General features: G+C 39.3%; 1 protein-coding gene across 8 annotated transcripts in view; it reads left to right on the top strand.

The window, feature by feature from the left end:
• ACSL4 (acyl-CoA synthetase long chain family member 4) overlaps positions 1 to 21,444 on the top strand; it is an 86,765-nt gene extending 65,321 nt beyond the window's left edge. For all 8 annotated transcript variants that reach the window (XM_053201539.1, XM_053201538.1, XM_053201536.1 and 5 more), the window contains 3 exons: positions 356 to 470; positions 3,474 to 3,631; positions 18,508 to 21,444. In XM_053201539.1, the coding sequence (XP_053057514.1) occupies positions 356 to 470; positions 3,474 to 3,631; positions 18,508 to 18,665 (431 nt within the window). In that variant the 3' untranslated portion in view covers positions 18,666 to 21,444. The remainder of the gene's footprint in view (positions 1 to 355; positions 471 to 3,473; positions 3,632 to 18,507) is intronic.
• Positions 21,445 to 24,532: the final 3,088 nt, after the last annotated feature.

The following is a 24,532-nucleotide window of genomic DNA, read 5'->3' as shown; positions in this document are numbered from 1 at the left end:
TATCTCTGATAAAATTGAGGGTTGGTGGGGTCAATTGACCTGCCCAGGATCATGTAGCTTGTAATGGGCAGAGCTGTCATTCAAATCTAATGCTGTAAGACCCTGTCCCTTCCATTAACTTTATCATAGTATTTAAGATTATAATAACATACTGAGCATTTTAGCTAGTACTTCTTCAGCTAGGTGTTTTCCTTGTAATGGATGTGCATGAACAAGCATTATTCTATAACAGAATTTTAGAAGAGGTATCTGTGTAAATAAAGATTAAGGCAATGAGATTGAGGGAAAATCGGAATTGTGCGGATCTTAATAAAATGGACCGGATAACTTACCATTCGTTCTTCATGACTTCTAGATCGGAAGAAAGATCTGGTGAAGTTACAAGCAGGAGAATATGTATCCCTTGGGAAAGTTGAAGCTGCATTGAAGAACTGTCCACTAATAGACAACATCTGTGCTTTTGCCAAAAGGTAATTTTAAAGGCTGCATTTGTGTCTCCTATACTTCCAGAAAAAGGATGATTGGGAAAAAAAATTGTGATTACGTATAATCATAAGGGAAACATCAAATTTTCATCAGCAATGGGGAATGTTACGCATTTCTGAAAGTTCAACAGCTTGAAGATCGTTTGAGATGATTGAGACGTTTTAACTAATTATTGGACACCTTCTGTGTCTTGCTAAGTACTTAGCTATGCCACAGCACTTACTTCATTCAACATCCTTAACAGCTGAGACATAGCATAAGTAAATTTCCTAAGAAGTTAACACCCCTAGTCAAAGTTTTCTAAATCAAAAACCTAAGAGGTTAGATCCTTTTCTTTATACGTTAATATGGTTTATTTCTATGGGCTTTATTACACCCTTTAAGAAACGTAACTGTAAAAAACACAAAATATAATGGTTATCATCTTAACCATTTCTAAGTGTATAGGTGACTAGTGTTAAGTATATTCACATTGTTGTGCAGTCAATCTCTAGAGCTTTCTCTCTTGCAGAACTGAAACTCTCTGTCCATTAAACAACTCCCCATTTTTCCTGGCTGTGGTCCCTGGCTCCCCACCATTCTCCTTTCTGTTTCTGTGAATTTGACTACTCTGGATACCTCATATAAATAGAATTGTACAGTATTTGTCTTTTTGTGACTGGCTTATTTCACTTAGCATAATGTCCTCAGGGTTGTATATTGTAGCATGTGTCAGAATCTCCTTCCTTTTTAAGGCTGAATAATGTTCCATTATGCAGATAGACCATATTTTGTGTATCCATTCATCCACTGATGGACAACTTCAGTTGCTTCCACCCCTTGACTATTGTGAATAATATTGCTATGAACATGGTACACAAATATCTCTTCCAAGATCCTACTTCCCATTCTTTTGGGTATATACCCAGATGTGGGATCGCTGGATCATAGGGTAGCTCTATTTTTATGTTTGGAGGTCCCGCCGTACTGTCTCCAGAGCAGCAGCACCATCTTTACCTTCTCACCAGCAGTGCGCAAGTGTTCTAGTTTCCCCGCCTCCTCACCAACACTTGTTTTTAGTTTTTTGATAGTCATCATAACAGGTGCGAGGGGATCTCTCCCTGCTATTGATTAGTGACATGGAGCATCTTTTCATACGCTTGATGGCCATTTATTTGTCACCTCTGGAGAAATGTCAAGTCCTTTGCTCATTAAACATTTTTTCTCTCACTTTCAGTTATACAATCCAGTGTTCTCCACTGTAGTCACCATGTTTTTACGTTAGATCCTCAGGCCCTGTTTACCTTATAGCTGAGAGTTCGTACCCTTTTATCAACCTGTCCCTCTTTCCCCTAACCCCTGGAAACCACTTTTCTACTTGGTTTTCAGGAGTTTGACTTCTTTTCCTGTTTTTAAGATTCCACATATAAGTGATACCATGCAGTATTTGTCTTTCTCTGTCTGGTTTATCTCGCTTAGCATAATGCCCTCTGAGTTCATCCATGTCGTCACAAATGGCAGAAGTTTCTTCTTTCCCATGACTGAATGATATTTCCTCGTATATATATCCCACATCTGATGAGCACAGGTTGTTTCCATACCTTGCCTATTGTGACTAATGCTGCAGTGAACATGGGAATGCACGTCTCTCTTCAATATCTTGTTTTCATTTCCTTTGGATTTTTATTTCTTTGTCCAGGCAATTGGATTGCTGGATCGTATAGTAATTCTCTTTTTAATTTTCTGAGGAATGTCCATACTGTTTTCCACAGTGGCTGCACCAATTTACCTTCCCACCAGCAGTGCACATGGGGTCCCTATTCTCCACATCTTCACCAACACTTGTCATCTCTTGTCTTTTTGATGATAGCCAACCTCACGGTTGTGAGGTGATAACTCATTTGATTTGCGTTTATTTCCCTGATGATGAGTGATGTTGAGTGTCTTTTTGTATGCCTGTTGGCCATTTTTATGTCTTTGGAAAAATGTCTATTTGGTTTCTCTGACCATTTTTTTTTTTTTTTTTGCTTGTGAGTTGTAGGACTTCTTCACATATTTTGGATATTAACCCTTTATCAGATACATGTTTTCAAATATTTTCTCCCATTTTGTAGGTTGCCTTTTCATTTTGTTGATGGTTTCCTTTGCTGTGCAGAGCTTTTTAGTTTGATATAGTCCCGCTTGTTCATGTTTGCTTTTGTTGCCTTTGTTTTTGGTGTCAAAACCAACAATACACATTGTTGAGACTGGTGTCAAGGGAGCTTACCCCCTGTGTGTTCCTTTAGGAGTTTTATAGTTTCAGGTCTTTGCCCACTTTTTAATTGGGTTATTTCAGGGGGGTTGTTGTTGTTATTGAGTTATAGGAGTTCTTTCTATATTCTAGATATTAACCTCTTCTCAGATATATGACTCACCAGTATCTTCTCCAATTCCATAAATTGACTTTTCACACTGTTGACTGTGTCCTTTGGTAACATAGAAATTTTAAATTTTTGTTGTAGTCCCATTTATCAATTTTTTGTTGCCTATGCATTTGGTGTCATATCTAAAAAAGCATTGTCAAATCCAGTGTCATGAATCTTCTTCCCTGTGCTTTCTTCTAGATGTTTTATAATTTTAGCTCTTATGTGTTTAGGTCCTTGATCCATTTTGAGTTTATTTTTGTGTGTGGTATGGGCTAAGGGCCCAACTTTATTCCTTTGCATATGGATATCCAATTCTCTCAACATCGTTTGTTGAAGAGACTGTCATTTCCCCACTGAGTGGTGATGGCACCCTTCTTGAAGATCATTTAACATATATGCAAGGATTTATTCCTGGGCTCTCTGTTCTGTTCCATTGGGTAAATGTCTGTCTTTATGCCAGGACTATGGGTTTTATTACTTCTTAATGAAGCTGTAACACATAAGAGAAATATGTATTTGGAATTATGTATACTGTTCCATTCAATAACTACAATTTTTCTCAATGTTTTAATTTCTATTTTGTGTTATTTTCTAATTTTTTAGTGATCAGTCGTATGTGATTAGTTTTGTGGTTCCTAATCAGAAAAGGTTGACACTTTTGGCACAGCAGAAAGGAGTGGAAGGAACTTGGGTCGATATCTGCAATAACCCTGCCATGGAAGCTGAAATACTGAAAGAAATTAGAGAAGCTGCCAATGCCAGTAAGTAAGAAATCACTTGTCTGTTGAAGTCCCTGGATGTCATTTAATGATGTCTTGTGCATTAGTCTCCTTGAGACGTCTATTTCTTTGTTTTAATGATAAAATACAGGGCCTTAAAAACCTGCCTCTTGAAAAAAATTATATATACACATACATTATATATACATTATGTATTATACTATAATAAATATATAGAAACATATATAAATGTATTTGTATGTCGGAAAGATCCTTAAATATCGTAGAGTAGAATAACCTGTCTAGTTCCTTATCGCATGTTACAACCATCCCTGCTGACTGGTCACCCAGCCTGTGCTCGGAATGGTCCATCTTTGTTCTGATAGTTCATGATGAGGTGCCCTGGTGTGGATCTCTTACCATTTATTGTTGTGGATACTAACTTGGTGTGGGCCCCTTCAATCTAGAGATCTCTGCCCTTCAGTTCTGGGAAATACCCATTTATCTTTTTTGTCTGTTTGCTCCTTCTTATTTTTATAGTTTTTCCCCATCCAGATTCTTTGTGTCTTTATCTGGGACTACGTTTCTGTGACTGTTGGACCACCTGCTTTCATCCTCTGGTTTTATTATCTTTTGTTTTCCATCTCATCCTTTTTGTTTTACATTCTGGCGTAGTCCCTCTACTTTTTTTAAAAAACATTTTTAATGTTTGTTTATTTTTGAGAGCCAGAGTATAAGTGGGGGAGGGGCAGAGAGAGAGGGAGACACAGAATCTAAAGCCGGCTCCAGGCTCTGAATTGTCAGCACAGAGCCTGATGTGGGGCTTGAACTCACGAACCATGAATTTTATTCCCTCCTTTACTCGGCTTTACTCCCTCCTTCTGTTGTACTGAGCTGAAGTCAGATGCTTAAATGACTGAGCCACCCAGGCGCCCCCAGAGCCTCTCTACTTTATCACTTCTTCTAGCTATTGGAGTTTCCATTTCCAGTATCAGAATTTTAATTTTCAAGAGCTCGTTCCCATTTCCTCCATGTTCTTTTCGTAGCACCCTGTTGCTCTTTCATGAATGCAGTCAGTGTGTTTGTCTCTTATTCCTTCGAGGATGTTCAAGGGACTCCTTTTATGAAGGATTCTTCTCCTGTTATTGCCTATCTCCTCCAAGTTCCACTTCCTGCTTGTTTTGGTCACAGCCTTCCTATATCTGCAGATCCTTGTCTGTCCATTCATATTTGAGAACGAGGCACTAAAATACTGTTTGGAAAGCTCACTGGGCTTTACCAACAGGCTATTCAGATGTTGGTGTCTTGAGTCATTCCATTTCTACAAAGCAGACTTCTTCAGTCCCTTGCCTGGAGGATATTAGCCTCACTGCCTATTCTGGTAGCCAAAAAGAGGAAATTGGAATGGGGCTGGGGGCAGGGTGGGTGGTTCTTACCCCCACAGCATCCTTTTCGTCTCAGCTTTACTCCTTCCTTCTGTTGTACCTAGTGTCCTGGAGTCCAGAGTTTCTCTCGTTCGCTTTTCCGAAAAGAAAACCTGTCTCCAGCCCAGCTGGGGAAGAGCAGGATCAGGGAGAAGAACTGTCCCCTGTGCAAGCTGAGGGCCAACCCTCTTTCTTCAGCATATCCCTCATCTCTGTCTTCAGAGGCATGGGCTCAGGGGGTCCATTTGCCTCTTGTCAGTGTCCTCTGTTGGCCGTTAGCTTTTAGCTCTCTCGGCTCCCCGTCAGTTACTGCTAGTTTGCTTGCTTTAGATCTTCCAAAATTTTGTTGAACTCTCATCCAGTGTCCTCTTTCTCTCCTTTCAGGTGTTTCCTTGTGGTTAATAACTTTTTCACTTTAAAAATTATTTTAAACTGTTTACATGATTTTCCAAGGGGAACGTAGAGAAACTGTGAACTCCTCATGCTTAATTGGAGGCTGTTAACCTAATTTTTTTTTTTTTTGAGAGTGAGAGAGAGAGAGAGAGAGAGAGTGAGAGGATCCAAGTGAGCAAGGGGCAGAGAGAGAGAGAGAGAATTGGGACTCACCCGAAGCAGGGTTCGAGGTCACCCAAAGCGGGGCTCAAACTCACGAACCGTGAGATCATAACCTGAGCTGAAACCAAGAGTCAGATGCTTAATCGACCGAGCCACCCAGGTGCCCCAATAAATTTTCTTTTTTTTTTAAATTAACCCAGTTTTTAACCTTATTGCTTCCCCTCCTAAAAAGTGAAAATATCATTTTCTGATTAGGTTATGTATATTCATTGTAAAATGCTGGACAGTACAGAAAATTATAAAAGAGGAAGTAAAAATCACGTGATTACAGTAGTTATTTTGGGTGGTGACCTTACATTCTGGTAAACATACCCAACCCATCAGCATCATTGACCTGTTTCTAAGTCAGTAGATACAGAATTGCATTTCATTTTTAACAGCTAAATAGTATTCCAGTATCAAGGTATCCGCTTAAGTCTTTGTTGGACTTTTTAAGTGAGTTCCTCTGTCCTGCACTGTAAACAAATATAACACATATCTTACATACTCAAATTATTTTTTTAATTATTTTTTTACTATGAATCCCTAGAAATGGAATTTCAGAGTCAAAGAAAATGTCTATTTTTAAAAGGCTTTTTCCTCTCCATTGTCACATAACTCCCTCTTCTCCCATAAAAACTGTAGACTAGTTTATACCTTTATCAGAGGTACACAAGCACTCCTATTTCCCTAACTAGGCTACATATAATTTATTTTTTTTAATTAACTACTTAGGTTCCATTTTGGCTTTAAAATATGGTTTGTAATAGTAGCTACTGGGTGGAAGTTGAAAAACTATTTTTCCCCAAGAAGAACATGCTTGTAGTTAACTGTGGACACTATAAAGTTTTACATAACAGATGCCTGTTAACATAATCAGATTGAAAGGTAAGTTGCTTTATGACCATAAAGACAGGGGCTTAATGTTTTGTTTTGTTTTTTCTCAAAGATGGCTTTGTCAGTTATAGTATTATTGACATATCACACTTTTTATGTTGTTATCACCAGGCTACCAGAATTTTTTTTCATGTAGTATTTCAAAAAGTATTTCAGCAAATAGGCTGTTATTCTTAGTCACCCGCTGAATGTACTAATGGGTAAAATGCGACTTGAATAATTTGTCATTGTGTATTTCATTGTGTAAAAGCAATAATGGGGAAAGTCAACCTGGATCACAATCAGGTGAAAAATGGAATAAGGTTCTAGGATCTGCAGGACCCCCATAACTTTCCTAGATTGAGGCATGAAATTGAACAATCAGTGATTTGGAAAATATACAGTAATCATGAGCTTAAATGTATAAGTCCTAGTTTTTCTGTGCCACGAAATATTTATCTTGCCAACCTTTTGCTTCCAGTTATAATTTCAGAGACTTAAGGCAAAAAAGTATAAAATAGTCTTGACTGTGTTCAGCTAAAACTGCCTGAAAGCACACAACTTTTATAGCGGGCCTCTTCATGTTTTAAATAGAAGTGTGAGGTCTGCAACCAAACCCAAGTTTGTGTGCCTTGTCATGCAGCCAAGCCAATCACTGAGACATCGAGTATGCAGCAAGGAAAGGGTTTGTTCAAGAGGCAGCCAAAATGGGAGACAGAAGGGCAAGCCTCAAATCCACCTTCCTGAAGGGGGACAGGACAAGGTTTTTTGGTGGTTGTTGTTTTGTTGTTGTTGTTGTTGTTGTTGTTGTTGTTGCTTTCGTTTTTGTTTAAATTATCATAGTGCCAGGGAATACATACATGTTGATCAAAAGGGTGGGGAAACTTATGACTTTTAAGGAGGAAAGATGGAGCTTGCACATTTGGCAAACATACATGTAATACACATCCCATGTTCACTTTGGGGTATAGACTTACCATTAAAAGACAAAATTTGGCCCCTGCCTTCGGGAGGTCCTCTTAAGACAAGGTGAGGGGCTAGGTGCATGTTCTGTGAGCCAGTATAAACTGGATTGGGTGTCGAGCTCATTATCTCAGGGAAGGAATGCTTGTTCACAGGCTGGAGCCATATCTGTGACCTTCAGCTTATGCCTCTGCAGAGACATCTCGCGGTTTTGCTAGTGGGGTCTGGAAAGAAACCATAGCTGATTAGGGAGAAACACATCTCTGAAAAACAAGCTTCAAATTTCCTTTTAGTTTCAACCTCATTAACCTTATGGGCATGGTTCGCTTTCTCTTGTGTCTTGAAGGAGTTGGGACAGTGGCCACTCTGGCTGCTTCTTGCAGCAAAAGGGCACAGCTTCTGGATTTGAGGAATGAAGCAACTTTGTACCCCTTTGGAAATATTCCCTGGTACTTGACTTAACATGTACATTTGGCATGACCAAAATATCAGTTCCTTTTTTGATTGTTTTGAAACAACATTGGAAAGCATATTTGATTGTTACATTATCTAATTAATGTAAAGTATAGATAACCCAAATCGTAGTATTCCCTGTGACACTGACCTAATCCTTTGAGGAATCTGGGGAAAGAGTCCACTAACCAAATCAATTTCTCTAGACCCCTCTGGGGAAATGTACTGTAGCCAAGTGGCTTACTCTCTGCTTTTATCTGAATGAGTTTGTTCTTAATCTGAAGCATTATATAAACACTGCAAGTTGTGTTAGCACTGGCACATATCCTACCCTGTTTTGCAAGCATAGTCTAAAGCAGCGTGCTTATCAAACACTACCTTGGCTAACACGTTTATTTTCTTTTTTGTTGGGCAACAACAACAACAACAGCAGTTTTGTTGGTGAGCATGCCTAAGGTGATAGAAAAGATTCTTGATCATGAGCTCTGATTCCCCTCCAGGGTAAAAATGTTTTCCCAGACAGATGTCAAAATCTGTCCTCTTGGTAACCAGGCAGGTAACTCCCATCTGGTGTTCATTCCCTTTTTGTTTGATAAAAACGTTTAAGAGGGTTGGTACAATAACTGGTTTCATTGAGATTGCGAATAGAGAAAGGGAAACCTAATTTTTAAATAAGTAGATTTCTCTTATTTTCCAACTGCCAAGGCATGGCTAACCCAGGGCTGGTTAGAAGTAATGGGAAGATACCCCCTTTGACCAAGATTTTTCTTAGAAAAACATCACACAGATCAACATGGTTCACTAGTAGCCGGGGTTCAACTGTTCTGGACCTTAGGTAAGAAGTTTGCTCCATATCGCATGAACCAGTCTTTCTTGAGAAAAGGTCAGCTCAGTTAGAACACTTGTCCCATTTCAGGAGGCAGTCATGCCAGCAGGATCTCAAACTTAGGGCTATATTGTGCAAGCAAGCAAGTAATTAATTTTAAGTGGAATTTCTATGGAAACAAAAGAAAACCCCTTGTTGGTGGTTGTAGCAAATTACAAACCCAGTGCTGCCAGTGAGAAGGTTTCTAGATGTCAGTCTTGAAGCATCATTTTTTTTAAAGTTTTTATTTATTTTGAGAGAGAGAGTGTGTGTATGTGGGGGGTGGTGGTGAGGAGCAGAAAGATAGAGAGAGGGAGAGGGAAAGAGAATCCCAAGGAGGCTCCACACTGTCACCACAGGGCCCTATGTAGGGTTCGAACTCATGAAACGTGAGATCATGGCCTGAGCAAAAATCAAGAGTTGGATGCTTAACAACTGAGCCACCCAGGCGTCCCCAGGCTTGAAGCATCTTTGGATGGAGTGAGGGCAGGCAGTGGCAGTCTGATTTTCCTGGTTTGTAGTTCAGATGTCTTTGGCGACCTTTCTGGGTGGCCTTGATACAGCAATAGGTAAGAAGATTTTCCAAACATGAGCTATTGTGGCAATTTCTCTGAAGTTTACTTTGAGCAGTCTAGCTTCAGTTCAGAGCGCTTGAGGAAAAGGGCAGTTTTAGTTATTTGTTTTTTTTTTTTTTTTGAGAGAGAGAGAGAGAAAACTTGGGCAAGGTGCAGAGAGAGAGAGAGAGAGAGAGAGAGAGAGAAAGAGAACCTCAAGCACACTCCATGCTCTGTGCAGAGCCTGACACAGGGCTCAATCCCACGACCCTGGGATCATGACCTGAGCAGAAATCAAGAGTTGGATGCTCCACTGAGTCACCCAGGTGCCCCCAGTTTTAGTTTTAAATGATTTCAAGTCAAGGGAGTGGGAGAAAATTGGAAACCTTAGTTTGAACAGTCATGGCTAGATATCCGAGGAAACCAGAAGAATTGACTATCCAGCCCAGTTTTGTGGGGAAACAACAAACACTCAAAAAAACAGGTAATTAGAACTAGCATGTAACATCCACAAAGCTGTATTACTGAAACATAATTTTTCTGTCTAAATCACCCTTATTTCCATCAAAGATCTGCCACATTTAGACAAATTTATTTGTAAAATAAATCCAGTTTTAACTTGGCCTAATTATTTACATAAGTGCAGCAAGAATAGTGATTGGCCATATATGTTCTTTTTGAATCTGCTTTGCTGGAACTTTTCATAAGGAAGTTTCAAATTGAACTTTTTATTTTTATTTTAGAGAGAGAGCACATGTACCCACATTCGAGTGGGGGAGGGGCAGAGGGAGAGAGAAAAGGAATCCCAAGCAGGTTCAGCGAGGATCCCAATGAGGGGCTTGATCTGAGCTGAAATCAAGGGATGCTCAACTGACCGGGCCACCTAGGTGCCCCAGAGTTGAACTTTGAAGAGCCTCTTGAAGCTAAGAAGCCAAGCCAAATAATTGCCCTCAGACTTGCCTGCAACACCTATAGATTTGGGTGAATTCCTCCCTTCTTGAGGTTTCCCCCTGGCCCCACCAAGATATCCTGAGGTTCCTGCACCTGCCAGGAAGTGACTTCTTCACTCACCTGGAATGGCTGCAGGGAACTCTGTGAGCAAGGTATCAGGGTGATATTTCCCAGGGGTGCTATTGGATCCATAAATTCAACCTTAGCTCTTTAATTGTTTTATTTTTTATGTTTATTTATTTTTGAGAAAGAAAGAGAAAGAGAGAGAAAGTAAGTGCAGGAGGGGCAGAGAGAAAGGGAGACACCAAATTGGAAAGAGGCTCCAGGCTCTGAGCTGTCACCACAGAGCCCAACATGGGGCTCGAACTCACAAACCAGGAGATCATGACCTGAAGCTGAAGTCAGATGCTTAACTGACTGAGCCACTCAGGTGCCCCTGAACCTTAGTTCTTTAAGCTGTCTGGTCCTGTTCGGGTCCGTGCATGTTGCCCTCAAATATGACTTTCCAGTCAAAGCCTTGGTAATACAACCAGTGTTTCCAGTAGTGTCTTATTACAAGGAGAACAGATTCTTATTGAACTTCAGCAAACAATTGTAACTGCCATGAAAATAAGAATAATCACTGGGAGTTTTGAATTTTGGGGGGACCAAGTGGGGAGGAAAAGATAAATGTTTCGATTATGCTTACAAAGGTATAATTCATCAAATTGCTATAGACCAGTTAGCTTAAGAGAAAAAAAAAAAGCTTTTTTTTTTAATTTGGAAGAGCCAACATTAGAGAGCCAGCATGTTTCAAACAAGAGTCATAAAAAATATAATCCTCTTTGTCAGTTCTTTCAGGCCCATGTTGTTTTTGTTCTGTTTGAATCCAGTTTTTCTGGGTTCTTAACCAGTGTTAGTTTTATGATCTTAAGGTTATCAGAAACCTGTAATTGTTGAAAGTCTTTTTTATGAATCTCTCTCATGATGAAACACATTTGCAGGATGCTTTTGTAAAAGCATCTGAGCAAAAGTATAACTGTCTGTAAATGATAAAAGACGTAAAAATTGGCCATGGTTAAAAATCTGATAAGAGTTTATTATAATGCAATTGACAGGCAAATTTGGTTACTTCTGTAACACATAACATTTCAGTAATCAGAATTACAAATGATGACATTATACCAGGACATATCAAAACCTTAGGAATTTTATGTAATTTCTGGAACAGTCATAACATTTATCTACACAGTATAGCCTAAGAAAATTTATCAGCACTGGGGTGCCTGGGTGGCTCAGTCGGTTAAGCGTCTGACTTCGGCTTAGGTCATGATCTCGCGGTACATGGGTTTGAGCCCCACATCAGGCTCTGTGCTGACAGCTCAGAGCCTGGAGCCTATTTCAGATTCTGTGTCTCCCTCTTTCTCTGACCCTCCCCTGTTCATTCTCTCTCTCTCTCTCTCTCTCTCTCTGTCTCAAAAATAAATAAATGTTAAAAAAAAATTAAAAAAAAAAGTTTATCAGCACTTATTTGGCAATGCTTCTTGTGTAATTTGACAAACCAAATAAATAAGCCTAATTGGTTGAAAAGATTTCATTTAGAATTTGAATTTGGAGAAGTTTGTCAAAAATATCAGAACGTTTTAAAATACATACCAAAATACGATTACAGATCGTTACAAAACTTAATAATTATCTGTTTAACCAAGATGACAATACGAGATTTTAAAGGTAAACACAGAAGGTTGCATAGGCATTAGCAAAACTTAGCTTTTTCAATATGGAGAAGATTCAGCTTTCTTAAGTATTTTCAATGGCCTGATAAAGACAAAACATAGAAATTGTTTTCCCAGGCAGATGAAGAAAACCTTTGTTTGTAATTTTCTATCAAGAGCATACCAACAATCTAAGAAAACTTTGTTATCTTAACACAGAGAAAAAACAAATTCCAGTCTTATACTAGTGTACTATTAATATTAAAACTCATTTATTACAAGTTTAGTCCTGACCACACATAAAATTCTGTTTCAAAAATTTCCCTTTGTAAACCCTCCATAATTTTTTTTTTTTACATTAAGATTTTTTCCAGGGCGCCTAGGTGGCTCAGTCCGTTGAGTGTCCCACTCTTTTTTTTTAATATAATTTATTGTCAAATTGGCTTACATACAACACTCAATGAGCATCCAACCTTTGATTTCAGCTCAGGTCAGGGTCCCAGGGTCGTGGGATCAAGCCCTGCATCAGGCTCCATGCTGAGTATGGAGCCTGCTTGAGATTCTCTTTCTCTCTCTGTCCACAACCCCCTCTCTCTTTAAAAAAAAAAAAAAAGATTTTTTTTCCTCAGTTTTTTTTTAAATAACTAGTCTCATTATTTTAGGACAAAATCCTTTTCCCTCAACAAAAATGTATTCACATTATTCATACTTTTTTTTTTTTTAACCAAAATTACATATCCCATTTCCTTTGTTTTTTTTTTTCGGTTTATTTTTATTCTTTTAATTTTATTTTAATCCCAGTATAGTAAACATACACTGTTAATATTAGTTTCAGGGGTACGATACAGTGATTCAACACTTTTGTACACCATTTTCTTTGCATACAGACTTGTTCCCCTTTTCCAGTAGTCTTAATTACATTTATTAGAATTCTTAACTATTATAAACTTCAGTTTCTAGTGAAAACTAATAGTAACCAATTGTGAACTGACTCTTACACCAGAATTTTTTAGCTCGGCACATTTATGAGTTTATTTAATAATTTTTAGAAACCTATGACTTTTCATAGTATAATCTCTTAATAAAGCACAAAACATGTTTACTAAGAGACCCCAATTTATCTTGTTAGTTTTGTCTTATTTTAAGTTTATTTATTTTTGAGAGAGAGAGAGCACATATGACTGGGGGAGGGGCAGAGAGAGAGAGAGAGAGAGAGAGAGAGAGAGAGAATCCCAAGCAGGCTCTGCACAGTCAACGCAGAGCCTGATGCGGGGCTCAGTCTCACAAACTATGAGATCATGACCTGAGCTGAAGTCAAGAGTCAGATGCTTAACCAACTGAGCCCCCCAAGTGCCCCGAGACCCCACTTGATCTTTAGATTCTCTGTAATAAAGAAACCAAAAGTGCATAAACCTATGGTCGGTAAGGAATGTTTTATTATTTTCTCTTATTTGGAAATGATCTGGATATTTAATGAATTTAACTTTAAGGTTTCAAGTTACCAAAGATTTTGGAAGCTATTTAAAAGTTTACCTAGAAACCTTTTTATCCTAATTTACTTGCTCTCAACAATTATATTTTGATCACCCATAAAAACTTTATAAGATATCACAGTCATTCTCCCAAGGCATATTTTAAAAAAATTGTAACAGATCCTATCAACTTATTTGACTTAAGTAAATGCAGGCAGAATAAAAGTTTTACATCTAATGCTGGCAACTTGAAAGACATGTCCATTTTAATTAAACAAACAACCTTAAGTTAGCTTTAATACTGACTGTTTTTGCAGATCATGTGAACTTGAAAACCATTTGGGTTGGTTTCTATCTTTCTGAGTTTTAAGAATGCCCAGTTCTTTTTAAAAAAAAATTTAACAATTATTTTTTGAGAGAGAGTGTGAGTGGGGGAGGTGCAGAGAGAGAGGAGACACAGAATCCAAAGCAGGCTCCAGGTTCCAGGCTGAGCTGTCAGCACAGAGCCGGTCATGGGGCTCCAACCTATGGACTGTGAGATCATGACCTGAGCCAAGGTCGGAAGCTCAACCGACTAAGCCACCCAGGAGCCCCAAGAATGCCCAATTCTTAGCAAGCTCTTGCCTATAAACCAACTAAATAGAGCTCTTTTATAAATTAATCTTAACAGTACGACCCAGAGGTAGAGAATATATATTTACAACATCTATGGACACACCTACAAATACACAAGATACAAACAAAGTCTTACAGCCTTTGTTTTACTAATATTTGTGGAGAGGACATTAAAAGCCCAATTTCCAAGTCTGTCTTTGTGTGTTGAAATAAAATATTACATTTCTTCTGCATGGGCTTATTCTAATACAGCATCCTAAAAAACTGAACATAGGGTATTTCATCCCATTTCTTCCCTTTTACAGAACAAAGCTAATTGCAAGATAACATTATAATTTCTGGGTCTGTTAGTTCATTATTTTTCTCCAGAGTCTAATGAACATTGTGGCCAAGCAGTGTTGCATGTTGCAAAAAGAAGATCATTTTTTTAATTTAAAAAAATGTTTATTTATCTTTGAGAGAGAGTGCGCCAGCAGAGGAGAGGCCAAGACAGAGCAAGAGACACAGTCTGAAGCAGGCTTCAGGCTCTGAGCTGTTAGCACAGAGCCCAACACTGGGCTCCCAACTCAGGAACTGTGAGATTATGACTTGAGCCGAAGTTGGATGCTCAACCGACTGAGCCACCCACGTGCCTCTATTTTTTCCCCCTTTTCATGGGTTCATAATGAAACATTGTCAAGTTTGGGGGAAATACAGCTCATAGGGTTGCATTTGGGAACTGATTAGTCATTTCCAATTTTCCAATTAGCATGTGGCCCATTTGATCGAAAGATACCAAACACTGCAGCAAGAAACACAATAAATAAAGCCCAGAAGAGTGTTGGTTCCTCATCAAAAGTCGGGACTTCGCCAACTGAACCAAACAGCTTCCTACTTGCTAGTTCTTCTTAAAAGTCAGAGGTTTACTGACTCAACCACATGGCTTCCTACTCAAGCTAAGAGAGCCAAACCAAAACCCCCTATTTGAAGGCAACTGAACGGGAGGAAGAAATAAGCTCACATGCCATCCCACATGAAGTACTCATCAAGAGAGGTCTGTCCAAACCAAACCCCAAAACTATTGCTGCAAAAGTTAAGCAGCAAAGGTCCGGTGCCCAGTCAAGCTGGGGCCCCAGGAACTGTCCCTGCGACAAGGAGGCTAGGCAGCTGCTTTGACTCATCATCAGACTCCTGTTCCCGGCTGGGAGCCAACAAACCATGTGCAATGAGCTCCTGGCTGGCTCACCACATTTGTAACCAAACTTGAGTTCACGTGCCTGACATTCAGCAGAGCCAATCACTGAGACATTGAATGTGCAGCAAGGAAAGGGTTTAAGAGGCAGCCAAACAAAGAGACAGAAGGGCAAGCCTCAAATCTGCCTTCCTGAAGGGAGACAGGACAAGGTTTTTTCTTTTCTTTTCTCTTTTCTTTTTTCTTTTCTTTTCTTTTCTTTATTAATAATCATAGAGGTTGGGGGGCACCTTGGGTGGCTCAGTCAGGTGAGCGTCCAGCTTCAGCCCAGGTCATAATATCACAGTTCACGAGTTCAATCCTCATGTCGGGCTCTGTGCTGACAGCTCAGAGCATGGAGCCTGCTTCAGATTCTGTGTCTCCCTCTCTGCCGCTCCCCCATTTGTGCTCACTCGCTCTCTCAAACAAAATTATTAAAAAATAATCATACGGGTTGGGATTACATGCACCTTGATGAAAAGGGCTGGGAAACTTTTAACTGAATGAAGAAAGATGGAGCTTGCACATATAAGTAACATACATCCCATGTTCACTTTGCGGTGCAGACTTACCATTAGAAGGAGACAAAATTTGGCCCCAACCTTCAGGAGGTCCTCTTAGGACAAGGTGAGGGGCTAGGTGCATGCTCTGTGAGTCAGTATAAACTGGATCGGTGTCAAGCTCATTATCTCGGGGAAGGAATGCTTGTTCACAGGCTGGAGCCATATCCATGACCTTCAGTTTATGCCTCTGCAGAGACATCTATCAGGTTTGCTAGTGGGGTCTGGCAAGAAACCATAGCTGATTAGGGAGAAACACGTCTCTGAAGAACAAGCTTTAAATTAATTGTTAGTTTCAACCTCATTAACCCCAGTGGGGCTTGCTTTCAGGTTACCTATCATAAGAATACAAACTGAAAAGTTTTGTAGTGATTTGACAACTACCAATGGCTAGGGAAACAAACAAAAAACCCAACAATATTTGCTTCCACCTGCAGGCTGTATTTCATAATGTTGCAGGTAATTCATATAAAATGCCACGTGTAAAAATCCTGTTTGTTTTTTCTTCCCCCTGCTCTTTCTCACTTGTTGGCAGTGTATCCTGTTTATAAGAAACTGGGGTATTACCCATTGTTCTCTGAAGCTTGTGTTACTAGATAATATTTAGGAGTTCCCAAAATGAAATTTCCCAAAATGTACATTTCCCAGAATGTAGCCTTTTCCCCCTTTGAACAGGAATTTAGTTCATGAAGATTAAATAGAGTCACTTTTATAAATATACCTAAATTTGCTTGTGTGCAACTGAAACAATATGCCTACCTTGTCCTGATTTTATCAGTGTTTCCGGAATAGGACTTATGTAAATAAGGGAAGTACAGTAAAACTTTGGATTGCCAGTAATTTGTTCTGTGACCATTCCACAAGATGAGCAAACATTTCCAATAAGTTTTAACCTGATAAACAAGCGATGTCTTGCAATGCAAATAGTCCGTGATGCTGAACGTCACATGATCACAACTGGGCCAATGGATCTTGAAGTTTGCTTTGATATACAAGTGCTTTGGATTACAAACATGTTTCCGGAACAAATTATGCTCGCAAACCAAGGTTTTACTGTATTATGAAATAAAAGGTTTGGGAGCCAAATCTATAGCTGAGGATGTAACTGTATCCTTAACATCCAGATGTGACCTTGGGAACAGATGGGCTTATTTCTGGCACTCCCCCATATCTAAGCTGTAATGTATCAACAGAGCAGACCTGGTTAATTTGGGCAAGTTTCATGTTCCTGTTCAGGTATTACTTTTAGGGATTTGGTTCTGTGTAATGGGAAAGATTATTTTTCCACACTCCAGTTTATATTTTTCTCTGATTTTAATGAGAAATTCAGTAATTTAATCCAGCTTTTGAAAAACTCAGGACTGGTAGTAGGTCAAAAACATCCCTGAGTTTGATTTCTTTTTGTGCTTGTCACTGAAACCAAGTTGTTTCTAAAGTCACCTAGGCTGTTTAGCAGTAGTTTTTAAACATGCAGATGTGTGCTCCTTCAGAATTGCTGTTTTAATATTTTTTTTTTGAGAGAGAGCATGAGCAAGGGGTAGAGGGGCAGAGAGAGAGGGAGAGAGAGAATCTTAAGCAGGCTCCACACCCAGCATGGAGCCTGACGGGGCTCAGTCTCACAACCCTTAGATCATGACCTGAGCCCAAGCCAGGAGTTGGAGGCCTAACCAGTTAAGCCACCCAGGTGCCCCAAAATTGCTGTTTTAAATAATTGCATATAAAATAAACCTCATCTGGGAGCTCCCTCGCTGTCAACAAGGACCCTGCTTGGGATTCTGTCTCTCCCTCTCTCTGCATCTCCTACACGTGTTCTGTCTCTCTAAATAAAAAAATAAAGCTCATCTGTAGATTAACATCGCTGTTAATGGGCCTTCAGGATTTTAGGAATGAGCTTGTACTAATAATAACTTGATGGAATGTAATTGAATTTAAAATTACTGAGTACTCTATTGATTGATTCTGTGTCCTTATTTTCTTCTGTGCTCTGACATCTCAGCATGTGCTGAGTTGTTTAACTCAGGTGCAGTATATGCCACCTCAATTCTTGAGACCATTTAAGTGTGAAATTCACAATCCCCCTTTTGATTCTAATTTGAATGCATAGTAAAGCTCAAGAAGAACGGCTGGCTAGCGGTTTAGGTCCCTGAAGAATGAATAAATACATACGTATGTATTTCCTGAGGGCTCTTAATGTGGCCCCGTGGATGGCAGTGAACGAAACAAAAACTCTGCTTTCATGGAGCTTATGTTCTAGCAGGTGAGACAAATATACATGATGTGTGGGGTGGCGATAAGTATTTTGAAGAAAATCTCGTGCCAAGGGATGGACAAAGAGGGTACGGGGACATCTGTTCTGAAGGGTCAGGGAAGCCTTCCCGAGGAGTAGCATTTGAGTAGACACGTGGATGAAGTAAGGAAATGAGCCATGCAGCTACCAAAAGGGAAGACCATCGCAGACAGAAGAAACAACGAATAGGAAGACTCTGAAGGCTTTTCCTACATATGGTAGGAATATGGTAGAATAAAATCTCTGTAGGCTAAAACTGTATTCAACTGAAACAATTCAGGTATAGTTTGAGAACTCTACGATGAAATTGGAAGGCACCGGAATCATTAATTAACTATTCCCTCCCATCTCCCCTTTCTTTCCCTCTCTCCCACCTTCCCCCCTACCTTTCTCATTTCAGTGAATCTGGAGCGATTTGAAATTCCTATCAAGGTCCGCTTGAGTCCAGAGCCATGGACCCCTGAAACTGGTTTGGTCACTGATGCTTTCAAACTGAAGAGAAAGGAACTGAAGAACCATTACCTCAAAGACATTGAGCGAATGTATGGGGGCAAATAAAATGCTGCTCTGTCATTTACAGGTGTGCGGGAGGTTGTCTGGTGGTTTTTCAGTTCTAGAGTTTTAAGCCTTATTGAGCTGTCTGTTAGAATGTAAGGGGCGTATCATTCTAAAGACATGGTAAAAAAAAAAAAAAAAAAAAAGAAAGAAAGAAAGAAACCCAAAGTGATTAAAATAGTCACGGAGTCTACTTTAACTTAGTTTTTGCCTAGTTCTCATGAAGCTGAAATCGAAAAGTTGTTTCCCGTTAGCTGTGTCATTAATTTTAGAGCAAAAATTCTGTTTTTAAAAATTAGCCTACCATCTGCTTGCTCTCTTAAAGGAAAATATTGAATGTTGAACAAAATAAACTGGAGTTGGTGTAGAATGTAGTTTGAGGTAATTTGCATCTTCCAATGTCTACTGTCTTCCTAGTTCAGAAGAAGCTTAAATATTAAGTATGACAAAAGAAATATGTACTAACACTACTTCAAAGCAGAAGTGTTGCAGGGCTTTAAAATTCTCTTCCAACAATTTATCTTGAAGGCAAAATTCAATCATAATATAATCTACAGAATCAAACAGTACCTTGGAAACCATTTGAGGATTCATAATTGTTGGCGTAGGTTAGACATAGAATCATTGTAATGTTGTGAATAATTACAGTGCCTGAAGTCTGAATACAACAACATTAAATGCACCAAAAATTACTTAGTGATATATTTAAAGGGAAATTGTTTTTTTTTCTTTTTTTGGAAACTCAGAGGTCTGAAATCAGTAACTGTAATTATTGGAACGACTTAAGAGTAAAGTACATTTTGAAGAATGTCGAGAGCTGTCTTTCTAGGTTTGTTCAAAAGAAAGGACTGAGACCATGGGTAAAATGGTAAAAAGTGAAATCACATTTTAACAGGAAGTATTTTTATTTTCTGTGTTCAAAAAGGTGATGAAATACATTAGAATTACCACCTGGGAAAGGATTTCAGTTCTGGATTTATCTTTGATAACAGGGATTGATTTGAAAGTGTACTCATATTAAATTAGCCTTGTAATTTAAGGTCTGCTTGCTGTTGCTGATTTGATTCATTTAGCTTTAATTTGAGCAAAGCGGGTGATGATAAATGACCTCCCCAGTATTTTGTTTGAATCTCTGAATGATTTGCTCGGAGGAGTTTGGGGAAGTTAAAGGGAAGGATACACTGTTACCCCTATTTTCCTGTTTGTGGGAAGAGTTGAGAAACTGGAAATGCTAGATCAGGGAAAAGGGAAGATACTCAATAAGGGACTGATAACTTGTGCAGTAACTTGGCAATGCGGGCTTCTTTTTGAATCTTTCATTAAGATCTGGGATTCTACATCTGATAGATTTTCACACTTGAACCATAGTTACTGTAAAAAGCAAAACTTCTTAATACTGTTATTCTTTGCACTTTTTTCTTAATCATTATATATATATATATATATATATATATATATATATATACACATACATACATATATGTTGCTGACATTGCTTTGTACAGACATGGGCCACCACTGAAACAAAATACATTCTTTTTGCTCTAAGATATTTATAATGAAAATATTTAAATGTTCTGTATATGGTGGTGAAAAGGAAAAAATAGTCTGGTGTTGTTATAAGCAAGAATGAAGGTTTTTGTTGAGATTTCTGTTCACTGTTCTGCAATGTCAAATTCAAGGCAAGCACTCTCTGAAGTTATGTGTATGTGAGTATTGTCATTCTTCCCGACTTGCCTTTGAAGAGTGAATAACCATCATCATCAAGTAGACTACTGGTCAGCTTCTGCTGTTCTGGCCCACTGTTGATCCTTTAAGGATGATTTCCTTAGATCTTTTATTCAATATGTGAATTCCGCCCCCCCCCCCCATTTGGAATGGTGATTTTAAATATGTGAATGCATGCATACCCCAGTGTCTTCACCCCGACCCATTCCCATCTCCAGAAAGCTAGAACACTGCCAACTAATCTGTTGTATAGGTCCTTTAGAAACATGGAATTAACACTTCAAGTTGGGTGCTGCTAATTCTTTGGGAAAATCCAAATATTGTTAAGGGACCAGGGAGATGCCACTACCCCCTGATTTTTCATCCCCCCCCTCAAAAAAAAATATATATATACATGTTTATGTAAACCGGTCTTTCCATGTTCATAGTGACTTTTCGAGTATTTGAGGCTAAAGATTTTAATCCTACATTTTTATACCTATTTAAATTGTTCACTGTTATTCTGACATGTCAGCCATCAAATGAAGTTGTACTTAAAGATTTTACTACAGTTCTGTATATTTCTAAATCGAACACTTGTGACTTTTGCTTTAATTACATGAAAATATCTTGCCTCCTTGATACTTGTATTGCTTTCTTGTTTTTCTTCCTAGAGTGGAAGGATATAATTGTATGGCTTTTCAAAACTGAGATACAGGTGAATGATTCAAAGAGTCAGAAGTTAAGGAGAATAATGTTTCTTTGGGGCATAAAGACTGATTCATAATAATCCTTGCCTATGTTTTCCTGATAGCACATGACAAATGTCTCTGAGGTGACAAGAAGAAGACAGGTTAATGATTGTGTGGTATTTGGAACTTGGAGAGAAATATTTTAATTTTCAAATGTAGTTACAAATGATAATGTATTCATATTTTGTACTTTCTGTTAAAAATGCACGATCGCAGGATTGTTACTTTGATTTTTGTGTTTATTCCTAATGAAAAACTTGGTTTGTTCTTGTTTTTAAGTTTGCACTCGAATCTTAAGAAATAAAACCATCCATATCAAGCCAGTTTGTGCCTAATGAAGTGCCAAGATAAAAATCTGCAGATAAAAATCCAGAATATTAGCCAGACTTTCTTCCTTCCTTCCTCCCTCCTTCCCTCCCCTCCCTTCTCTCTCTTGCTTCCCCCTCCCTTCCTCCCATTCTTCCTTCCTTTCTTCTTTAAAGTTTGTTTGTTTGTTTGTTTGTTTGTTTATTTATGTAACTCTACACCCAACATGGGGCTCAAACTCACAACCCCAAGATCAAGAGTCACAGGCACCTCTGACTGAGCCAGGCAGGCACCCCTGTTAGCCAGACTTTTAAATGCATATTTAAGAAGTACTGAAATGTAGGAGCGCCTGGATGGCTCAGTCCGTTGAGCAACTGACTTCGGCTCAGGTCATGATCTTGCGGTTCGTGGGTTCGAGCCCCTCATCCGGCCCTGTGCTGCCAGCTCAGAGCCTGGAAACTGCTTTGGATTCTGTGTCTTCCTCTCTCTCTGCCCCTACCCCACTCACGCCCTGTCTCTCTCTCTCTCACACAAATAAACATTAAAATAAAAATTACTCAAATGTAGGTTTATGGAATTGCATTAAGCAGCTAACCTGGCCTGTGTAAATCCCATCCATTAGTTTGGACAGCTGGAACCCAAAGCTGTTACATTGATACAGTTCATAGAGTAGACCTCCTTTGTAACACTGCTAATTGTGGAACAAAACACAGTCCTGTCAGTGTGGATTCTTAGTAGGTGCTAATAAATGATAACTGTTATCTTTAGGCTACTTAAAATTTAGGAAGTCAGTTTATCTGAGTTATATGAGGGTGTATGTTATTACTATTATTTTTTAAACGTTTATTTAGCACGAGTGTGAGCAATGGGAAGGGCAGAGAGAAAGGGAGAGAGAGAATCCCAACCAGGCTCCACTGTCAACACAGAGCCCGACACGGGGCTCGATCTCACAACCCTAAGATCATGATTTGAGCCATAATCAAGAGTCAGACGCTTAACTGACTGAACTACCCAGGCACCACAAGATTTTATTTTTAAGTAATCTCCACACCCAATGGGGGCTCGAACTCACAACCCCGAGGTCAAGAGCCACATACTCCATGGACTGAACCAACCAGGCACCTCTATGAGGGTGTCTGTCATATAGTGTTAGCGCCCTGGAACCAGGCTGCCTCAGTCTGGTCACTAGCTGGGTGACTGTGAGCAGGTTAATCTACACCCCTCCCCTGCATTCTTCCATCTGAACAAATGGGGTTGGTTGATAATAGGATCTACCTCACAGGGGGGTTGTGAGGGTTAAAACTTGTTAGTCCAGGTAAAATGTTTGAAACATAGTAAGCTTTTGTTAGCTATCATCATCATCATCATCATCATCATCATCATCATCATTATAGCCAATCTTTGTCAGTCAGGTTGTTTAACATATCAACATACTCCGGCCCAAAAGGATCGCCAGTCCCTGAAGACTGTGGAGAGTTCTGGATACAGAAGTGAGGGAGACCTGGCTCATTCTATCACTGGCTTTGTAACTATGGGCAAATCCCAAAATATCCTCTTAGCCTTTCTTCTTCCTATATTAAAAAAATAAATACAAAGGCCAAACTTCAAAAAAGATACCCTTTGTTTTTTTATTTTATTTTAGTGTGACCCATGGGGAGGGGCAGAAGGGGAGAGAGAAAGAGAGAGAGAAAGGACCTGAAGCAGCCTTCCTGCTCAGCATGGAGCCAGACACAGGGCTTGATCCCAGGACCCTGGGATCATGACCAGCTGAAATCAAGAGTCAGATGCTTGACCGGCTGAGCCACCCAGATGCCCGTGGTTTGTTTTTTTTTTTTTTTTTTTTTTTAATGATGCCCTAGGTCCCAAAGTTTCCTTCAAGGAAATGAGGCTGTGGATGATGCCATCACAAGAAGTGAGGATTCTGCTAGGTACAAGGAGTCTGCCACTCTCTTGTTTAAAAAAAAAAAATCCGCATTCTGTACACATAATTTAAAGAAGGGTTTTCAAACTTTTTTTTTTTACCGTGATTCACAAAGCTGTGCACACCCACTGACATGTACGTAAAGCGATATTCTGTGAAACTGTTTGTTTATGTGAAAAAACAGTATTAATGACTTGCTCACCAACTTTCTATTCTATTTCATTTATTTAAATTCTGGTTGTGATGCCCCCTATTGATTTCCCAACCCTGTAAAATACTGCGGTCCAACAGCACTTTCTGTGAAGTTGGCAATGTCCTGGATCTCTCCTCTCCCTTACAGTAGCCACTAGCCACGTGTGGCTACTGAGCATTTGAAAGGGGTTAGTGTGACTGAGGAACTGAATCTCTAATTTCATTCTGTTAGCACACCTCTAGGGAATTTGCAAGCCACTTTTGGAAAGCATAGGTTTAAAGCTCACTACCCTACCAAGTTTGTGAAAGAAAGCCATCCCCTGCCCTCATTCCTCCTGCTTCCTCTACCTCAGAGGCAACCACTTTTTAAAAAATGATGTCATTTTAGGGAAAGAGGGAGGGAGGGAGACAGAATCTTAAGCAGGCTTCACACTCAGCATGGAGCCCAACTTGGGACTTGATCCCACGACTCTGGGATTATGACCTGAGCCGAAATCAAGAGTCGAAAGCTCAATCAACCGAGGCACCCAGGCGGCCCATCCACTTTTGACTCTTAGTGGATTGTTTTGGTATTTACTGACTTGTATCTAAATAGCGTGCGTGTTTTGCTACCTCTCTGCTTTGTCCTTATCCATTGACCTCTCGCGATACAGGGGCACACTTCCCATCCTGTCAGTATAGAAGTGTAATCAAATCAGTAAGTTTCAGTTAGAATAACTATGCTAGTCAAGGCTGAAACGTGTGGAGGAGAGCTATGATGAATTCTCCTTTCCTGCACTTTGAACCCCATAGTGCTCATAAGAAGTCTCTCATGCGTTTGCTTGGTTTTCTAAGGATTTAACCCCAGTCTCTCCACCAAGTGTCCATATATCTCCTTTCAATGTTTGCAGATAATAAGAATTCGAATAAGTCTTCATCCCTGGAAGAAGTATCTCCTAGAACCTTCTGACCAATTTCAAGCTAGATCGTTCACCTTCCTTTACCTTAAGACT

The sequence above is a fragment of the Acinonyx jubatus genome, chromosome X (genome assembly GCF_027475565.1).
Source record: "Acinonyx jubatus isolate Ajub_Pintada_27869175 chromosome X, VMU_Ajub_asm_v1.0, whole genome shotgun sequence".
Classification (NCBI taxonomy): domain Eukaryota; kingdom Metazoa; phylum Chordata; class Mammalia; order Carnivora; family Felidae; genus Acinonyx; species Acinonyx jubatus.
Note: the sequence above shows the minus strand (reverse complement) of the source record. Positions and strands in the feature narration are given on the sequence as shown.